The 21344-nt window shown below is 35.0% G+C and overlaps 1 protein-coding gene across 1 annotated transcript in view; it reads right to left on the reverse strand.

The window, feature by feature from the left end:
• Window positions 1-2655: 2655 nt before the first annotated feature.
• Window positions 2656-21344, reverse strand: part of ZNF624 (zinc finger protein 624) — a 40141-nt gene continuing 21452 nt past the window's right edge. Inside the window, exons 4-6 of the mRNA XM_058559659.1 lie at window positions 17663-17789; window positions 16844-16939; window positions 2656-8420 (exon numbers count right to left, since the gene is read on the reverse strand). Of these exons, the coding sequence (XP_058415642.1) occupies window positions 6202-8420; window positions 16844-16939; window positions 17663-17789 (2442 nt within the window). The 3' untranslated portion in view covers window positions 2656-6201. The remainder of the gene's footprint in view (window positions 8421-16843; window positions 16940-17662; window positions 17790-21344) is intronic.

Raw genomic sequence — 21344 nt, forward strand, 5'->3', positions numbered from 1 at the left:
ACATATATCTGACAAAGGACTTGTATTCAGACTATATAATCATCATCATCATCATCTAATTTAAATGGGCAACAAATTTAAACAGATATTTCACAAAGGAGAGATACAAATGGCCATTAAAGAAATAAAAATGTTCAACACCATTAATCATCACAGAAATGCAAACTAAAACCACAATGAAGTACTACTACACACGTTAGAAAAGCTAAAATTAAAGATGACATTACCACAAGTTAGCAAGGCTAGAAGTAACTGGGATACTTATACAGTGTTGGTGGGTTGTAAAATGGTACAAACACTTTGGAAAGCAACTTGGCAGTTTCTTATAAAGTTATACACACATTTACCATATGACCCAGCAATTCCTAACCAGGTATTTATATAATATAAATGAAAAAATGTCTATACAAAAACTTGTACATGAATGTTCAAAGCAGGTTTATTTATAATAGCCCCAAAGTGGAAAGAATCCTAATGTCCACCAACAGCTGAATGAATAAATTGTGTATATTAAAACAATGGAAAGCCACTCATCAATAAAAGGGAATGTAGTACTGACACACACAACATGAATGAATCTCAAAATTTATGCTGAGTGAAAGTAAGTGGCTACAGAACAGTATATACTATGCAATTTCATTTATATGAAAATTTAGGAAAGGCAATTCTAATACATAGTGACAGAAAGCATATTAATGGTTTATTGGAGTCAGAGGTGGGGAGAATTGTCTGGGAAGGGATACAGAAAAATTTGGGGGTGATGAAAATCTTCTATATCTTGATTTTGGTGATGGTTATACAGGTGGGCAAATCTGCCAAAACTCATCAAAATGTAAAGTTAAATTTGGTGCAACTTATTATATGTAAATTGTCTCATGAAGATGATAAAAAACCTCTATTGGATGCAGCTAAATAGGAATTTATAGAGAAGTTTAGATTGTTAAATTAAATATTAGAAAAAAGAAAGGTTGAAAATCAATTATCTAAGATTTCATTTCAAGAAGCTAGAAAAAGAAGAGTGAATCAAGTTCAAATAAAGTAGATAGAATGAAACAAAACAGCATGAATTAATGAAAAAAAATTAGCTGTATAATAAAGAGGGTGTTTTTTAAAGATTAATAAAGTGTTAAACTCCTACAAAGCCTAATCAAGAAAGCAGAGTACACAAATTACTAATACCAAGACTGAAAAGGGAACATCACTTTAGATCCTACAGATTTTAAAAACATAACAAGTAGACATTATGAGCTATTTAAAGCCAATAATTAGATATTTCAATGAAATGAAATAGAAAGTTAAAAAAAAAAATCTTACTGAAACTGACATAAGAGTAGAATATCTCAATAGTTCTGTATCTATCAAAGTAATTGAATGTATAATTTAAAAGTTTCCTACAAAGAAAACTCCTGGCTCAGATGGCTTTACTGTTGATTTTTACAGAAAACATTTATGGAAAAAATAATACCAATACCAACAATACCAATCTTACACAAACGCTTCCAGAGAGGGGGAAAAAAAGGAAGTAATTCTCAATTCATTTTATGAGCCCAGAATTACCCTGACACTAAACCCTGACAAGGCTACTACCAGAAAGAAAACATATAAGACAATCCGGACATAGACATAAAATCCTATATAAAAATTGGAAAATCCAATTCAACAATATATTAAAAATATATTATGACCAAATGGAATATATTCCAGGAATGCAAGGTTGCTTTAACATTCAAAAATCAACTGATACAGATGAACTTTGGGAACATTTTGCTAAGTGAAATAAGTCAGTCACAAAAGAACAAATGTTTATATGAGGTACCTAAAGCAGTCAAATTCACAGCGACAGAAAGTAGAATGGTAGTTTCCAGAGGCTAAAAGGAGGGAGGAATGGGGATTTATTGTTTAATAGGTATTCGGTTTCAGCTTAGAAAGAGTTTGAAGAGTTTTGGATATGAATGATGGTGATGGCTGCACAACAATGTGAATGTACTTAATACCAGTGAACTGTACACTTAAAAATGGTTAAGATGATAAATTTTATGTTATGTTATTTTACTACAATTTTTAAAATAAATCAATCCATATAATTCAACCACATTAACAGAATGAGAAAAACCATATGGTCATCTCAATAGTTACAAAATATGTATTTGATGAAATTCAACACCTAACCCACAATGACAAATCTCAGCACACTACGGATATGAAAGGAAATTCCTTAGTCTGAGATTATCTACTAACAGATTTATACCTCATATCATACCTAATGGTCAAACGTTTAGGATTTTCCTTTAAATTCTGGGAAGAAGGCAAGGATGTCCACAATCACTACTTCTGGAGGTCCTAGCCAGTGCAATAAAGCAAGAAAAAAATGGCTGAAATATTGGAAAGGGTGAAGTAAAACATATTTTACTTTATTGCAGATGACATATTGTGTACATAGAAAGTCCAAAAGAAAGAACAAATTATTATAATTAACAAGTGAATTTAGCAAGGTCACTGGATATAAGGTAAGTTTTAAAAAATCTATTATATTTATAATATTACATATCATCATATATATTACATATTTAATACACTATTATATTATATATACTATTATAATATATATTATATATATTAGCAAAAATCAGAAAATGAAATTAAAATAATAGCACTTATAACATCAAAACATCAAATACATTAACAACTAACAAGTTGTTCAAAACTTCGATATTGAAAAAATATGGAAAATTGCTGAAATGAAAAGATGTGTATAAATGAAAAGGTGTACGTGCTCATAAATTGGATGTCTCAATATTGTTAAGGTGTCCATTCTTCCAAAATTAATCTATATATTTGATGTAATGCTCATTATAATTTCTACTTTTTGGTATGGAGTAACTGAAAAAAAGTCATTAAAAAGGGTATGAAAATACCAAGGAAGGACCTAGAATTACAGTGACAATTTTGAAGAAGAACAAAATTAGAACACATATACCACCAGATGCCAAGACTCACTATAAATCTGTTTTTACTAAGAACATTTCGTGTTCAACAGAACAACGGAACAGAATAATCTAGAAGTAGAACGTCACATAATATGATCATCTGATTTATCACAAGGGTACCACTGCAACCCAAAGGGGAGGGGAGAAGATGGTCTTTTCAATAAATTATGTTAAATAAATTATATATTTGTATGGAAAATATTAATTTTGACCTCTACCCCACACCACACATAAAAATTAATTTCAGGTGGATTGTAGATCTAAAAGTGAAAAGTAAAACAGTTGATATGCAGAAGAAAATGTAGGAAAATATCTTTATGACTTTGGGTTAGGAAAAGATTTCTTAAACTTGGCACAAAAAGCACTAACCGTAAAAGAAAAGATTGATGAATTATTCATCAAAATTAAAGACTTCTATTCATCAAAGACATCATTTAGAGAGTGAAAAGGCAAGCTGCAGACTGAGAGATGATATTTGTAACAAATGTATCTCAAAAAATACCTTGTATCTACAATATATAAAGAATCCTACAAATGAACAAGTTCCCAACTAAAAAAGGGGCAAAAGTCTTGAATAGGCACTTCTCCAAAAACGATATTCAAAAAGCCAACAAGCATCTAAAAGGGGACTCAACATCATTAGCTGCTAAAGAAATGCAAATTAAACCTAGAATGAGATACCACTACATGTTGGAACCAGGCTTTGGCATTTTACCACTCATTGAAACTGCTCTAGTAAAGGTGGCCTGTGTCATCTCCATCCTCTAACGCAATGGACACGTTTCAGTTCTTACGTTATTTGAACCTGCTGACCATGCTCCTCTTTTTGAAATGCTTGGCTCTAAGGCAGGGATGGGAGGCAGAGTTTGGGTGTGGTGAGGGTTAGGAGGTAGAAAGGAGCTGCCAATAGAGTTGGCATCAAGTCATGTCAACTGTTTGACAGCAGGGTTTCTTACGGGTAGTGTTTCAAAGTCTGACCCTCGAACTTTCCAATCAGAAAGTGGTACATTATATCCAAAGAAAATAAGTCTCCCGGTAATAGTTAATAAATTTCCCCTTCCCAATACTAAACACTTATCCTAGCATTGTGGGAGGGGTATACGATTTTCTTTCCTTAAATCTCTCCTGAAGCGTAGCTTATTGTGGCTTGTCTTTTTGGATATCAGGCCCATGGGGCCTTCTGGTATTAGGGCCACAGCCTCTGGGCTCCCATTTTGACTCCAGGACTCTCTTAGTATTCCCAGAACTTCCAAGCCTTCATTTATGGACTTGGGAGTCCTTGGCTGTTTTGCCTCTCTATACTTCATCATGCAATGTTCTGTGAGGATGTACACAGACCTTTTCACCATTATGACTTTTCCTTTGGTGCCAGGTTGAAACTGGAACTTCTCTCTGAGGCTTGCAGTCTTCTGGTTTATAGCCTGGACACAAGTTTCAGATATTCTTGGATACATTTTTCATCTGTCTGAAATTTCTACTACCTCCTCCAAATGAAACTGAGAGGGTCGGGGGAGTAAAGGGCTGGGTCAGAACCAACTCCCATGCTCTTAGATCCATGACCATTCCTCCCCAGCCAATGTATATCCAGCACCTAGGGTAATTCCTAGTACGTAACAGGTGTCCAATAAATTACTTCACAAGAAAATTAGTTTTCTCCTATTTATATAAATATCACATGCTCATTGGAAAGAAAATCTTAAAAATACAGAAAAGTACAGAAAAGTCAAACAAACAAACAAAAACATGAGATACTCCACCAACTCTGAAACAACCATCACTAACTTTTTGGAGACAATCCCCTCATTCATGACTCTCAATAGTTCACACATAGTTTTACATAGAGTTTTATACCATACATGCTGCACTTACACTTGTCTATTTTCCCAGTCTTTTCTCCCCCTTATCTCCCTATTTTTCTTTTTCTCCCTCCCTTAAAGGTAACCAACAGCCTGGTGTATATTCTCTACTTGTTTCCATGCTCTCTAATCACATACACACATATATACATAAATGGATGTGATCATTTTAACAAAAATGAAATCTTATACACATACATCTCTGTCATAAAGCAATTACTTATTTAAAAAAATGTGGAAATACCTTGAAGTCAAATAGTATAGATATAACTCATTTTAAAAATTACTCTCATGCTGTTCCATGGTATGGATATATAATTTATTTAACCATTCCCCTATTAATGGGCATTCACTTTGTCTCCAGTTGGGTTTCTTCTTTGCCTCTATAAACAATACTTTAACAACCACCCTTCTTTACGTATATTCTTATGTAATGATGCTGTTATTTCTGTGGGGCAGATTCCCAAAAGTGAGACTGCTGGTCAAAGCATTTTTACTTTAAAATTTTATTAAAAAATTTTAAATATATATTGCTGGATTGCTGGTGGAAATATGTTGCTATAACGTTTTCGTAAGAGTACATGGTTTCCCAACCCCGCTAGCAAAAGAGCTCTTAATTTTTGCCAACTCCATGAGGTGGAAGCAACAACTCATTGGTTGCTTTAATTTGCATTTCCCTGAGTACTATTTAGGTTCATAATATTTTCATAGGTTAACGACGATTTGGAGTTGCTCTTCTATGAATAGCTATACAGTCCAGATAGATTAAAGACTTCACTGTAAAACATAAAATTTTCCACATCCTAGAAATAAGTTTAGGAGACTATGCATAACCTAGGGATTAAGGAGACCCTTTTAACTAAAAGAGTAAATCAAGGATCTAAAAGAAAAAGATGTAAATATTTTACTATAGAAAATTAAAATATGTAGTGACTTCAACTATATAAAAAAGTATCAAGACAAATGTTACATTAAGAAAAACATTTGCAACACACATGACAAAGAATTAATAACTCAAATACATAAACAGCACCTCCAGATTTTTAAGAAATACAAATCAATAGAAAAATAGGCAAAAAATACATGCAATTCACTGGAGATAATTTGTTAAATGAATAAAATATGAAATCTGGATGAAGGCTTTCATTTATCCATTATTTTCTCTAATATGAATTTTCTTATAACTTCTAAGATTTAATATGACTAACTGCTTTTCCATATTCTTATGTTTATAAAGTGTCTCTTCAGTGAATATTTTCTAGCAAATTGCTCCTAAAAGTTTTCCCACATTCATAAAATATACAGTTTATAAGATTGTTCTTGTGGAGCTGACATCTGGATAAACGATTCATTGTTCTCTATAGTAGTTGAGTTTCTCTCTGATGTATTCTTTGATGTACAGTAAGGCTTGAACTACTCCTAAAGGCTTTTCCACATTCACTACATTTATAGGGCTTTTCTCCAGTATGCATCCTCAGATGTACAGTAAAGTCTGAGTTAGTTCTGAAGGCTTTTCCACAATCCTCACATTTATAGGGCCTCTCCCCAGTATGAATTCTCTGATGTAGAGTTAGCTGTGATAGAGTAATACAACCTTTTCCACATTCCTTACACATATAGGGTTTTTCTCCAGTATGTGTCCTCCAATGCACTGTAAGGTATGAACCCCTCCTGAAGGCTTTTCCACAGACATCACATTTATAGGGTTTCTCTCCACTATGGATTTTCTGATGTTCTGTGACATGTACCATCTGGCTAAATGCTTTCCCACAGTCATTACATTTAAATGGTTTCTCTCCAGTGTGTGTTCTCTGATGGGTATTAAAGCCTGAGTTACTTGTGAAAACTTTCCCACATTCATTACATTTATAGGGTTTTTCTCCAGTGTGCCTTCTTTGATGCACAGTAAGCTGTGATGTATTAGTGAAAGCTTTCTCACATTCATTGCATTTATATGGTTTTTCTCCAGTATGGGTCCTCTGATGTACAATAAGGTATGACTTAGTCCTGAAGGATTTTCCACAATCATAGCATTTATAGGGTTTCACTCCAGTATGAATTTTCTGATGCTCCTTGAGATTTACCATTTTGGTAAATGCCCTCTCACAATCAGTACATTTATATGGTTTCTCTCCAGTATGAATTCTCTGATGTACAGTTAAGTGTGATTTTATTCTGAAAGATTCCCCACATTCATTACATAGGTAAGGTTTCTCTTCAGTATGTATTCGCTGATGTATAATTAGAGATGAAGAACGCATGAAGGCCTTTCCACATTCATTACATTTATAAGGTTTCTCTCCTGTATGCATTCTGTGGTGTACAGTAAGGCATGAATAATTAATGAATGCTTTCCCACATTCAGTACATTTATAGGGTTTTTCTCCTGTATGAATTCTCTGATGTTCTGTGAAATTTGCTATACGATTGAATGCTTTCCCACATTCATTACATTCATAGGGTTTTTCCCCAGTATGAGTTCTTATATGTACAATAAGGCTTGAATTACTTCTATAGGCTTTCCCACATTCATTACATCTAAAGGGTTTCTCTCCAGTATGAATTCTCTGATGAACATTAAAAATTGTGGTATTCTTGAAAGATTTCCCACACTCATTGCATTTATATGGTTTCTCTTCAGTATGTGTCTTCTGATGTACACTAAGATATGATTTATTCCGAAAGGCTTTCCCACAGTCATTACATTTGTAGGGTTTCTCTCCATTGTGAGTTTCCTGATGTCTTGCAAGTTTTGATTTATCACTAAAAGCTTTCCCACATTCACTACATTTATAAGGCTTCTCTCCAGTTTGAATTCTCTGGTGTTGATTAAGGCGAGCACACTGGCTAAAAGATTTTCCACAGACATTGCATTGATAAGGTTTCTCCTTAGTATGAATTCTCTGATGTACCATAAGTGATGAAGAAGCAATGAAGGCCTTTCCACATTCATTACATTTATAGGGTTTTTCTCCAGTATGAATTTTTTTATGTTGACTAAGATATGAAGGCTGGCTGAACATTTTCCCACATTCATTACATTCATAAGGTTTTTCTTTAGTGTGAGTTCTCTGATGTTGAATGAGTAATGACCTATAACGAAAGGCCTTTGCACATGTACTACAGTTATAGGGTTTTTCTTTATTATTGGGTTTTTTCACTAAAGTAAGTTCTGAAGTAGGCCTTGTGGCTTTGCTGCCTTCTGTATCATTGCAAATTTTCTTCCCCAAAAGGGTATCTGTAATCATATCTAAATTCTCTGTGAAATTTTCCTTGTGTGTTTGGCATTTGCTGTAGGGCTCTTCTGTGATAACTCCTTGTTCTGAAAAAACAATAGATATAAAGCCTCTCTGACCAGTGGGAGTTTTCTTGTGTGTAACTATTCTTTGACTCAGATGACCCTCCTGACTATTTTGCAATCTCAGTATTCTGTCATTCCATTTCCATAATCCTCCCATTCTGGAGTCCCACAGACCATTCTCTGTGAGCTTCTCTACTATGGCCTCCTGTGATAAATCTTCTTCAGAAACACCCTCTGTTGGTATAGCATTCTTGGTTGCAGGTTTGGTTTCCAACTCTGGGGGGAAAAAAGAGAAACATCAAATGGCTCCTATTTTCTAAGTTGGGGAGATCTCAGTAAAAGGATAATAAAAGGGAAACTTGGGCTGATAATGAATATATGGTTTTAACTGCTTGCAAATGGGCCTTGCTATCTAGGAAGAAGGAGGTAGGGGTAAGGGAGACTGGTTGAGCAAAGAACCAAAGTAGTAAATTCAAGTAGTTTTTCTCCTATTAAAAAAAATTCATTCATGGTAACCCTCCTAGAATCTAAGTTTCTCAAGTATTTCTTCCTGTTGTCATTCCATTTAGAGTCAACTTCTTTAGAGAGCATTCTTCATAAGTTGTGACTACTTCCTTGTTTACCATTTACTTGACAAACCAGACATTTGTCCCCAACCATACTTTCTCTCTCTTTGTTCCCTAGCTATTTTTTTGTGAGGGTTTTCTCAAATTTCCCTGTCTTAAGTAGCTTATTCAAGTCTTCATATCTTTTTATAGAACTTCTATGGAAGAAGACACCGATTTTTCAGAAAGTAGGCTGAACAACAAACTAGTCAAAATTAATATTTATAATTATTGATATTTCAAATAGTGAGAATAATTATTTTCAAGGGTATTTTTGCAATCTTTTTATGGATATTAAGAATATTTCCGACAGTTTGTCAAAAATTCCCTTTAAAAAAAGTATACCGTGGGGTGGTGGTCTTACAACTTGTTTGTATAAGCAATTTAATATTTTACACTTTTTTTTTGCTGAGAAAGATTCGCCCTGAGCTAGTATCTGTTGCCAATCTTCCTCTTTTTGCTGAGGAAGATTCACCCTGAGCTAACATCTGTGCCATCTTTCTCTATTTTGTTTGTGGGTCGCTGCCACAGCATGGCTGCTAATGAGTGGTGTAGGTCCATGCCTGGGAAGTGTATCTGGGCCGCTGAAGCAGAGTACACTGAACTTAACCACTAGGCCATGGGCCAGCCCCTAATATTTTACTTTTTAAAACAGTTTTATACTTCTTTTAAATTTCTAATTTATTTTAAGCTAATTATGTCTAAATGTTTAAAAACAAACTGAATCAAAACTTTTTGTGAATAGTAGAATGGTTTTATGTCTTTAAAACTCAAGGTAAGTAGAACTTTCAATGGACTCACAGGGCTAGACAAAGATCTGAATTCAGGGCCACCAAAGAAGACAATCCTAGAACTCAAGGACTAAAACCCAGCTCATTTAAATGTCTAATTGAATTAAGGTGACTGAGAATTGTTAGAGCTCCTATTCTAGCAGCCCACCAAAGTCAAACATTAACCCTCTGTGGAAAAAGATCACATAAATACAGAACCTCAAATTATTGTTATAGGTTTTCACATCAATGCCTGACAATGAAAAATAACAGGCATATAAGAAGACAAAAGTCACATGAGAAAAAAATCAAGAGGAAAAAAAAGATAACAGAAACAGATCTAAAAGAGATCCAGATAACTGAGGTCTCAGACATGAACTTTTAAAATAATCATGATTAGTATATTCAAGAAAATAAGACAAGATTAACAATTTCACCAAACAATTGGAAAGTACAAAATAAGAACCAAATGGTAATTCCAGAACTGGAAAATAAATTAAGAACACAAAGGATAGGCTAAAAGCACAGTTGATATGACAAATGAGAGTGTTAGCAAAATGGAAAGTAGGTCAGTAGAAAGTATCCATATTGAAGCACAGAATGATGAAAAACTAGAAAACATTATTTAAAAAAGCATAAGAGACATAGAGGATAGAGTGAAAATGTCTATCACAGATGTAAAAAGAGTCCTAGAAGGCTAGAAAGAGAAGTAAGAGAGAATGAGACAAAAACAAATTCAAAGAAATAATGTCCCCCAATTTTTAAAAATAGATGAAATAAATCAAGTCACAAATTTTAGAAGCCAAAAGAAACCCAAGCAGAAGAAATACAAAGGAAACTATACTAAGGCACATAGCAAAACTGTTGAAAAGTAAAATCTTAAAAGTAGCCAGAGGCAAAAAATACAGATTCCTTTCAAGGAGTGACAATTACATCAGAGGTTGCAAACTACAGCCAAATCTGGTCCATTACATGTTTTTGAATGGCCAGCAAGATAAGAATGCTTTTTATATTTTTAAATGGTTGAAAAATATATTAAAAGAATAATACATTGTAACACATTAAAATTATATGAAATTCAAATTTCAGTGTTCATAAATGAAGTTAAATTTAGTGGAACACAATCATACTCTCTGGTTAACATATTCTCTATGAATGCTTTTGTGCTACAATGGCAGAACAGAGCAGTTGCAACAGAGACATTTCAGCCCCACAAAGCCTTAAATGTCTACTGTCTTGCCTTTTACAGAAAAAGTTTGCTGACTCCTGAATTAGACAGATGGTTGACTTCTCAACAGAGTCTATGAAAGGCAGAAAACAATGGAACGATACCTTCAAAATGCTGAAAGAATATAACTGTCAACTTAGAATTCTAAACTTAACCAAAAATATTCTTCAAAAATGAAGGTTAAATAAAGACTTTTTAGGCAAAAAATAAAAATGGAAAGAATATGACCCCAGCAGATCTGAATGAAAAATATTAAAGGGCATTCTTTAGGGGCCGGCCCCGTGGCTTAGCAGTTAAGTGCGCACGCTCTGCTACTGGCGGCCCAGGTTCGGATCCCGGGCGCACACCGACGCACCGCTTCTCCGGCCATGTTGAGGCGGTGTCCCACATACAGCAACTAGAAGGATGTGCAACTGTGATATGCAACTATCTACTGGGGCTTTGGGGGAAAAAAAAAAGGAGGAGGATTGGCAATAGATGTTAGCTCAGAGCCAGTATTCCTCAGCAAAAAGAGGAGGATTGGCATGGATGTTAGCTCAGGGCTGATCTTCCTCACAAAATAAATAAATAAATAAATAAATAAATAAATAAAGGGCATTCTTTAAGCAGAAGAAAAATAATCCTAGGGAGAAGCTCAGAAATGAAGAAAAAAAAATGAAGAGAAAAAGAAAGTAAAAATATAGGTAAATCTAAATGAATATTAACTGCATACAACATCAATAATAGTGTCTTATGAGATTTGACATATATAGAATTAAAATACATAACTTCAATAACATGTAATTGAAGTTAAAGGGAATAAGCTCTTCTAAGATCCTTGTATTGTTTGGGAAGAAGGAAAATCTGTATTAGATTGCTGAATCAAGGATGCATGCTTTAATCTCCAAGTTAACCAGTAAACAAAAAACTTAAAAATTTATAATTACCAAGTGATTAGAGGGGAAAATAGAAAAATAAAAGATGATAAACCTAAAGGAAGACATGAATGGGGAGAAAAAGAATATAGAACAGGGAAGATACTTTCACAGTTGGATGGTAGATTTAAACATCATGTAATTGTATTATGTACAAATGGACTAAATACAAACAAAAATCAAACAACATGCTATTTATAAGATAAACACAAAATATAAGGATATATAAAAGATGACAGTGAGCAGATGAAAAAAGATATATCATATAAACAATAACGAAAAGAATGATGCTACAGTAATATTAATATCAGGCAAAACAGATTTTAAGGCAAAAACCATTAACAGCAATAAAGAAGACACTTCATAATGATAAAAGTTCCAATTTACCAGAAAGATATAACAGTTCTAACTTTGTATTTACCTAAGAACACAGCTTCAAAATACATAAAGCAAAAATCAAAGGAACTAAAATAAGAAACAGACAAATCTACAGTCATAGTGGGAGACTTTACAAAACCTTTCTCAATCACTGATAGAATAAGCTAACAGTCAGTAAGTATATAGATTTTAGCAACATTAACAAACTTGACATACCTAGAACAGCATTCAGTACCTACAGACTATACATTTTTCCAAGTGCACATGAAATATTTATAAAAATTGGCCATGTGGTAAAGCAAATTTTAAGAAATTTGCAAAGACTGAAATCATATAGAGTATGTTCTCTGGTCACAGTAGAACTTAACAAGATTACTAGAAAATCCCCATATGGCACAAAATTAAGGAAAATACTTCTAAATAACCTGAGGGCCCAAGACATCACAATGGAAATTATCAAATACTTGAACTCAATAATTATGAAGGTGCTACATAAAAAAAAATGTGTGATACAGTCTTGACAGCTTTAAATGCATTAGAAAAAAAAGAATGGCTGAAGACCAATAAGTATCCAACTCAAGAAGTTAGAAAAGATCAGCAAATTAAACCCTAAGAAGGTAAAAAATAATGAAATAAGGGAAAAAAGTAATGAAACAGAAATCAAACAAACAATAGAAAAGGATAAAAATTATTCTTTAAAAGCCAAATAAGATTGATAAATCCTAGCAAGACTAAGATAAAAGAGAGAAGACACAAAAAATTAATATCAGAAATGAAAAGGGAGATATCACTTCAGATCCATATAGACATTTAAAAGATAAACAGAGGGGCCGGCCCTGTGGTGTAGCAGTTAAGTGGGCGTGCTCTGCTTCGGCAGCCCAAGGGGTCGCAGGTTCGGATCCAGGGTGCGCACCGACCCATCGCTTGCCAAGCCATGCTGTGGTGGTGTCCCATATAAAGTAGAGGAAGATCGGCACGGATGTTAGCCCAGGGCCAATCTTCCTCAGCAAAAAGAGGAGGACTGGCATAAGATGTTAGCTCAGGGCTGATCTTCCTCACAAAAAAAAAAAAAAAAGATAGAGGACAGTATGCAAAAAATTTAAATTTTAGATTAAATGGATCAATTCTTAGATAAACATAATTTGCTAAACTCAAACAAAGAGAAACAGGAAATATGAACAGTCCTATAACTATAAAAGGAATAGAAGATGTAATTAAACACCTTCCACAATAAAAGCTTCAGGCCACATGGCTTCCCTGGTGAATTCTATGCACCATAAAATACATAACTTTCCCTTTCTCACGCCTCTTTCTTGTCCTAACTATAAGCTGATGGTTTTGCTTCGTATTTCACTGAGAATACAGAAGCCATAAGAATGCCTCAATCTTCTCGCCACCAGTTGACCTATGTCTGCATCTATCTTCTCCTTCCCTCATGTTACACAGAGGAGGTGACCTCCCTGTCTATCAAAGGTAAATCTCTCCTTTTCTAGTCTAGATTTTATCCCCTTTCACATCCTCAGACACTTGAGTTCTCCAGTGGTCCCATCTTTGCCCTGCAACATCAATTTCTCCCTCTCCATCGGGGCATCATTTCTATCAGCACTCAAGCATGCCACAAAAGCTCCCATCTCAAAAATAAAACACAAGAGTTTTTTTCTTGATTCCTTACTTTCCTCTAGCCACTGCCCCATTTTTCTTTCCCTCTTCAGGGCATGTGGTACGGCGGGGTGTGGGGCGGGGGGGGGTGAGAATCCTTCTCTAAAGAGTCATCTAAAACTACCTCCAATGTCTACTTTTCATTCACTCTTTTAAAAATATAAAATATTTGATATATAAAAAGAATATATGTAACATAAATGCAAGTTACGGATGGCATCATAATAAAATGAATACTTGAACTAGAATCCATTTATTTCTTTCCATCTCCAATAGTATCTCCCTAATCAAAGTTACTATCACCTCTTGCCTAGACTATTTTAACAATCTCTTAACTGATTATCTGCTTTATGCTTAAATTCAATTTCCATAAACAGGATTATTTCCTAAAAATTCTTGATTAAAATCTTTCAGTGTCTTCACATTCACTTTGATTAAAATCAAAACCCCTTACCATCATCTACAAAGCCCTGAACAGGCAGTCTCCTGTCTAACTTACTAATCTTACTCTATACCAGCCTCCCTCTCACTTATGCTTCAGTCACAGCCGCTTCCTTTGATTTCTGCAACACACTACATTCTTTTCTGTATCAGGTGCTTTGCATTGCTATTCCCTTTGCCTGGAATGCTCTCCTTCTCCTCTTTACGTGGCTGGCTGCTTTTGATCCTTCAAGTTTCAGCTTCAGAGTCATCTCCTCAGAAGCCTTCCCTGACCACACTATCTGAAGGAGGCACCTCACCCTCATCCCAGTTACTTTCATATCCCCTCCCCTCACTTATCTCACAGCTAAGTTATTACAACCACTACTTAGCTTGTTTTTGTTTATTTACTTGTTAATTATCTATTTCTCAAAATTTAATCTTCATGAGAGCAGGGACTTAGTCCATCTTCCTCACTGCTGTAGACCTAGTACCTAACCCGGTTCACAGTCTACAGATGTTCAATAAACATCGATTAAATAATGTGTCAAGATACATGCACCCCTGTGTTCACTGCAGTGTTATTCACAATAGCCAAGACTTGGAAGCAACCTAGGTGCCCATCAAGGGATGAATGGATAAAGAAGATGTGGTCTATGTACACAATAGAATACTACTCAGCCATAAGAAACAATGAAATCCAGCCATTTGTGACAACATAGGGGGACCTTAAGGGTATTATGCTAAGTGAAACAAGTCAGAGGGAGAAAGTCAAATACTGTATGATCTCACTCATAAGTAGAAGATAAAAACAACAACAAATAATCACATAGAGACAGAGATTGGATTGGTGGTTACCAGAGAGGAAGGAAGGAGGGAGGAGAGTGAAAGGGATGATTAGGCACGTGTGTGGTGATGGACTGTAATTAGTCTTTGGGTGGTGAACATGATGTAACCTATGCAGAAACTGAGATATAATGATGTATACCTGAAATTTATATAATGTTATAAACCAATGCTACTGCAATAAAAAACAAAACAAAACAAAAATTAATTAATTAATTAATTTTAAAAAAGAGTAAAAAGATTAAATAGCCTATCCACAGTCATGTAGCTAGTAAGTAGAAGAGCTGGGTGCATACCCACCTCTTGTGTGAGCACAGTACTTCACAATCTGACTACAGAGCACTATACAAAGCTGTCTCTCATTATTTCTGCCTCTTATTATTTCATTTATTCTCATAATTTAACATTTCTGAGGTCAGAATCCATCTCCTTGTTGACGCCATTTTAACAACCGTTGTCAGCCAGATAGCAGCATGACATAGATGTCATTGCTGACACAGGTGTGCCCAGGTTGTTATTACCGGTTCCATGACTGGACACCTGTAACTCTTCAACAAGCCATTTAAGGACCTTGAAGACAAGAATATGAGTCTTGGTTGTTGTCTGAAAACCTTCTGTTGATACCTTAATTTAAATTAAAAAAATACCAGTAACAAAAGTTGCCAAACGGGTGTCAAAAGCCGGGAAGAAAACCCTAGAGATGATAATAGAGAATTCTATAAAGAAATATTGCATCACCGACAATCTTGATGCAATAGTGGATAATATTTGGCAGAAAAACACGGACATCGTTAATTCTGAGTCAAAGAGTATTTAAGGGGCCGGCCTGGTGGCATAAGCAGTTAAGTGTGTGCGCTCCGCTGCAGCGGCCCGGGGTTTGCCGGTTCGGATCCCAGGCGTGCACAGACGCATTGCTTGTCAGGCCATGCTGTGGCAGGCGTCCCATATAAAGTGGAGGAAGATGGGCATGGATGTTAGCCCAGAGCCAGTCTTCCTCTGCGGGAAAAAAAAAAAAAAAAGAGGAGGATTGGCAGATGTTAGCTCAGGGCCGATCTTCCTCACCAAAAAAAAAAAAAAAGTATTTAAGAATTGGACCCCAAATGTAAAGAAACTCAACCAACTGATTTAATTTATATATTTAATGTTATGTATTCATAGGAGTGATATATGATAAAGTTCAGGTCTAAATGTAAAAGAACTCTTTGAGTAAGAATAAAAATTATAAATAACAAAAAAATTGATTAAATAAATCAATAAATACTGTATTTTGATTCTCAACTGATTTCTTATTTGTCTTCTCAATTAGTTAATAACCTGGAGAAGAGGAGGAGGGTTCCCCTAAAGTTTCAGCAGGCTTGCAGGTGTAAACAATGAGTCAACAGGTTTAGCTTAAAAGAAATCAGTGGTGACCATTAAGAAAGTATTTTCAGGAAAATTAATGAAGGAAAAGATATGAGAAAATGGTTAAACAAATGAGAAAAATGTAAAGTTAACTGGAGAGGATAGAACTGAAAGGGATATTTTATGCATATTTGAACGAAGAAGGAATGAAGGAATAATTATGAAAATCACGTCCTGAAGAAAGCAAAGTAGGATGGGATGGGATAGAAACCAAAAGTAGAGGACAGAGGGAGGGGGAGAGGGAGGGGGGGGCGGGAGATGGAGAGAGGGGGAGGGAAGAAGGGAGGGAGGGAGGGATGGAGGGAAAGAAAAAGGACAGAAGGGAGGGAGATGTAGGGAGAGAAGAAGAGAGGGGGAGAATCTTTTCCTCTGAGATAGCTTTGAGCAAAGGTATCCCCCAAATATTGCAGATGTTCTGCTCCATCCATGACCTATTAACTTGAAATAAATCCCATCCTCCTGGTTCTTATTAACTCACCTGGATAGGGGGTTCTTGAAATTTCTCTTAGTACCACCCATGGTCCTTTTCCATCCTCCAAATGAGATATCATGTCTGGTTTGGAAACTGCAAGCCCTGTTCAGAGAAAAATGAATAGGATTTGATTGTGCCTATGAGCAAGAACTATTGCCAAATTCAGTCTCAGTTCTTCATCTTCTGTGGAGAGTGGCTATTATAGGAAGTTTTAGAGATGCGCTGTCCAACACGGTTGAATTTAAATTTGAATTTAAATTAGTTAGAATGATATAAAATTTAAAATTCAGTTCTTCAATTGGGCTAGCCAGATTTCAAGTGCTCAACAGCCACAAGTGGCTGGTGCCCGCCATATTGGACAGCACAGATAGAGAACATTCTCATCACAGCAGAACATTCTATTGTACAGTGGTGTTACAGAGGATTACAAAGGTATCTCAAAGAAGCTCAACATACAATCTCAGGTTTGCTGTGGTAATAGATCATGGGAATAATGTGAGTTTACAAAGAAAATGAACATATTTGTTCCTTTCTTTCTAGAGGTACAGATAACTCTCATTTATGGAAGTAACCAGAAAAAACTTTAGGCCTAAACCTGGGGGACTGTCAACAATCCCCAATGAAATATGTATTTCTTACTCTACCATGAGCAGACCATTTAGTTAAGAGCAAAGAATAGCATAACTCCCGACAATATGCCCCTAAGATTATGAGACTTGAATGCCTAAACTCTAACTCAAAATTCAGTTAAGTACTTTAGAGGCTCTATATCTTCAGAAAACCTGGTCAAATGGGCAGATCCATGAACACAGAAGTTGTCCTTACCCAGAGAGACAAGATTTCTATAATTCTCTAGCATCACATCTTTGTGCAGGTTCCTCTGTGTAGGGTCCATCAACCTCCACTCTTCCAATGTGAAGTCTATAGCCACATCTTTAAATGTCACTGATTCCTAAAAGAAATACACTGTGATCACCCAGGGACTATACACTTAGACCTGTTAGGCAGAATGATACATACAAAACTGGCGAAGAACACCAGAAATCACAATCATCAAATGGCGATGGAAGTCAACCAGTTCAACCGTTCAAGGATGTATGAATCTCTCCAGGGACAAGAACTTAAAACCACAAGAGGAGGCCCATTCTATTTTCAAAGTTCTACCTGACAGCAGGATTTTTTTCAGACTAGTTCAAATCTGGCTTTCTGTAACTTCGAAATATTGGTCCTACTATATTATCTGGCATCAAAAAGCATGGTTTCTTCCTTCCATAGAAAGTCTTTAAAATTACTTGATAACAGCTAGTAGCTTCCACCAAAATCATCTTTTCTCCTTCAAAACCCTGCCTTATTTATAATATCAACCCTTTTACAGTTCCAATTTGTAAAATATGGCTTAATAAAAGATATAGTTCATCATTCAGATTGCAGATACAGCATATTATAAGATCTCTCTTTGAGAAAGAAATTAGGAAATCACAGGAATCTGGGGAACTTCTTTGGTCAGGATATGAAATATACATGTGCTGGTATAAAAAGTGGAAGAATGAGTCATAAAATTTTTTTAATGGTTACCTGTTGGAGGAAGGAGGAAAAAGAGTGGAGAGGACTGGAATAGAAGCTTGACTCCCTTGAATATTTTTGTTTTGTAGATTGGACTTTTGAACCATGTAAATATTTTATATTATTATAAAAGAAAAATTAAATTGTAAAAAAGCCATCTCTAAAACTTAAAAGTAAAATGAAACCAGTTGGTAGCATACAAGTTCATCAGAAAGGAACTATTTTGAGTGACTTTATTTTTTTTTTTTATTTATTTTTTTGTGAGGAAGATCAGCCCTGAGCTAACATCCACGCTAATCCTCCTCTTTTTGCTGAGAAAGACCGGCTCTGCACTAACATCTATTGCCAATCCTCCTCCTTTTCTTCCCCAAAGCCCCAGTAGATAGTTGTATGTCATAGGTGCACATCCTTCTAGTTGCTGTATGTGGGACGCGGCCTCAGCATGGCCGGAGAAGTGGTGCGTTGGTGCGTGCCCAGGATCCGAACCTGGGCCGCCAGTAGCGGAGTGCGCACACTCAACCGCTAAGCCACGGGGCCGGGCCTGAGTGACTTTAAAATACAGTAATTTTTCTGTATATTCCTTGTGACACATATCCCGAGGAGAAATAGAACCACAAAAAATGAAAAGAATACATTTTCAGTAAATAATCATATTGTTGGTGGTAGCGATGGAAATGCTATTTTGTAACTGTTGTGTGTGTAGTGACGGATAAAGCAAATTAGTATATTGATGTCATTGACAGCTAGTGAATTTGACATGGGAGAAAGAAGATATAAACGTAATATTGATGAGATTATATAAAAACTCCATAGATCCAAATTTGAATTGGAAGTATCAGTATAAACTCATGCAGTATTTTATTTTTAAGGAAAAAACCCCCATATTTCCTAGCTTTGTCCACTGAAAAGGCCTAGAAACAATAACCAGTAAGGTAGCACTACGCAAGCCAGACTGTGGCCTCTAAATATTATTTCCCACGAAAGGAGCCAGGGCCTAGAACTTTCTGTCATACTAAAAAGGAAGCTATCAAAGACTACTAGGATTATATCTAAGACATAGGAGACAACCTGAAGAGGCTCCCACTGGCTAATGATGGGACAATCTGAGCATCAATAAGGATAATAATTGTAATGCATTTCAAAAATATATAATACATTTAAAATTGTGATTTCATAATAATACTATAAAAATACTCATTGATCATCTTTAGAGGATGCCTGGAAACTGGTAAATAAAGAGAAAGAATCAACCCTTTGTCCTTCTTTTATATATAAACTACATATATAGTTTGTATAGTAATCAAATGTAATCAGATAGTTGATGAGGGGAGGTTTCTCTTTATGGAAGTATTCCAGCTAACACATGAAGAAGGAATGAAAGAATTAGAATATCACCATTTTGCAACCTCTAATGAATTAAAGGATCATCAGCAGTGGCTAATACACCATAGAGGCCTCAACTAGGCATTATGTAACTTCTGGTGGTATACACCAGAAATATGAAATACTATTGCCAAAAATACTTTTAAAAAATCAAACTCTGAATCTGATCAAGCCTCTAGATCTAACTAACAATACAAAGGGAATACAGTGGACAAAGAAGCATGTTAAATAACTCCATGGGGATGCAATTGGTAAAATCTATATTGTGTGAAATTCTAAATCAATGCTGTCCAATAGAAATATAATGCAAGTCATATATGTAATTTCAAATTTTCTAGTAGCCACATTAAAAATAAACAGGTGAAACCAGTTTTAATAACATAATTTCTTTAGCCTAATATACACAAAATATTATAATTTCAACAGGTAATGAATATAAAAACTATTACGAGACACTTTACATTATTTTTTGTACTAAGTCTTTGAAATAGGACGTGTATTTTAAATTTACAATATATCTCCATTTAAACTAGTCATATTTCAGGTACCCAATAGCCACATGTGGCTAGTGGCTACTGTACTGGGCAACACTCCTCTAAGGTACAAATGTCTTGGTTTCTTCAACAAAGGATTATAAGGGGAAAAAATGAGGGAAGGGGAAATCTCTAGATTAAAAATGACCTAGGAGACAATATTAACTAATTATAACATATGAATCAACTGGAGAAACAAATACTAACTGAACATTTGATAATATTAAGGCTTCTGTTAATTTTTTAGCTGTAATAATGGTAATATACTTACTATTAAAAAATCTGTTATAGATGTATAATGAAATATTTATAGAAGAAATTATATAATGTCATTTTTTTTCAAAATCATTTGTGAGGGAGGGTAGTATTACAGACGAAATATGATTGTTCATAGGTTGATAACTGTTGAACATGGGCAATAGGTTCAACAGGATTCATCAAACTACCCTCTACTTTTGTATAAGTATAGCGTATATTATTTGTCAGGTACTGATATAAAGGCTTTTTATGTTTAGTAATGAGTTACAATAAAGAAGGTACTATTTACAGATAAGGAAAGTGAGGCATGGAGAGATTAGGGGCTTTGCCTAAGTTCACAGAAGAGGCAAAGTCTAGATTCAAATCCAGGCAGTTTGGCTCTAGAATTCAAGCTCATAATCACCATACGCCATGATCTAGTGAACTCAGAGCCCTAATTAGCTGACTAATCAGGCAAAAGTCTCAAGTTAGATCAAATTTGGCTAAGCTCTGCTCTATATCAGAAGAAACAGATTTCCTCTGGAGTGTTCTCCTGCCATATAGATATGTATGCTTGTCAAATAGTTTAAACCTCTTTATTTGGACCTCAAAATTTGTGAAACATGTTTTATATAATTCTGCTAATAATAAAACATGGCTAATATGAGAGATAATCACAGTTCATAAACTTTACTGTTAATTACTTTGCACATAACTCAAATTATAATGAACTTACTGGGTTGTTTTCTTTTCCCACCAAGAGCTAAGCCCCAGGAAAAATCTAAGAAGGC

Source organism: Diceros bicornis, chromosome 18 (genome assembly GCF_020826845.1).
Source record: "Diceros bicornis minor isolate mBicDic1 chromosome 18, mDicBic1.mat.cur, whole genome shotgun sequence".
NCBI classification, from domain to species: Eukaryota; Metazoa; Chordata; class Mammalia; order Perissodactyla; family Rhinocerotidae; genus Diceros; species Diceros bicornis.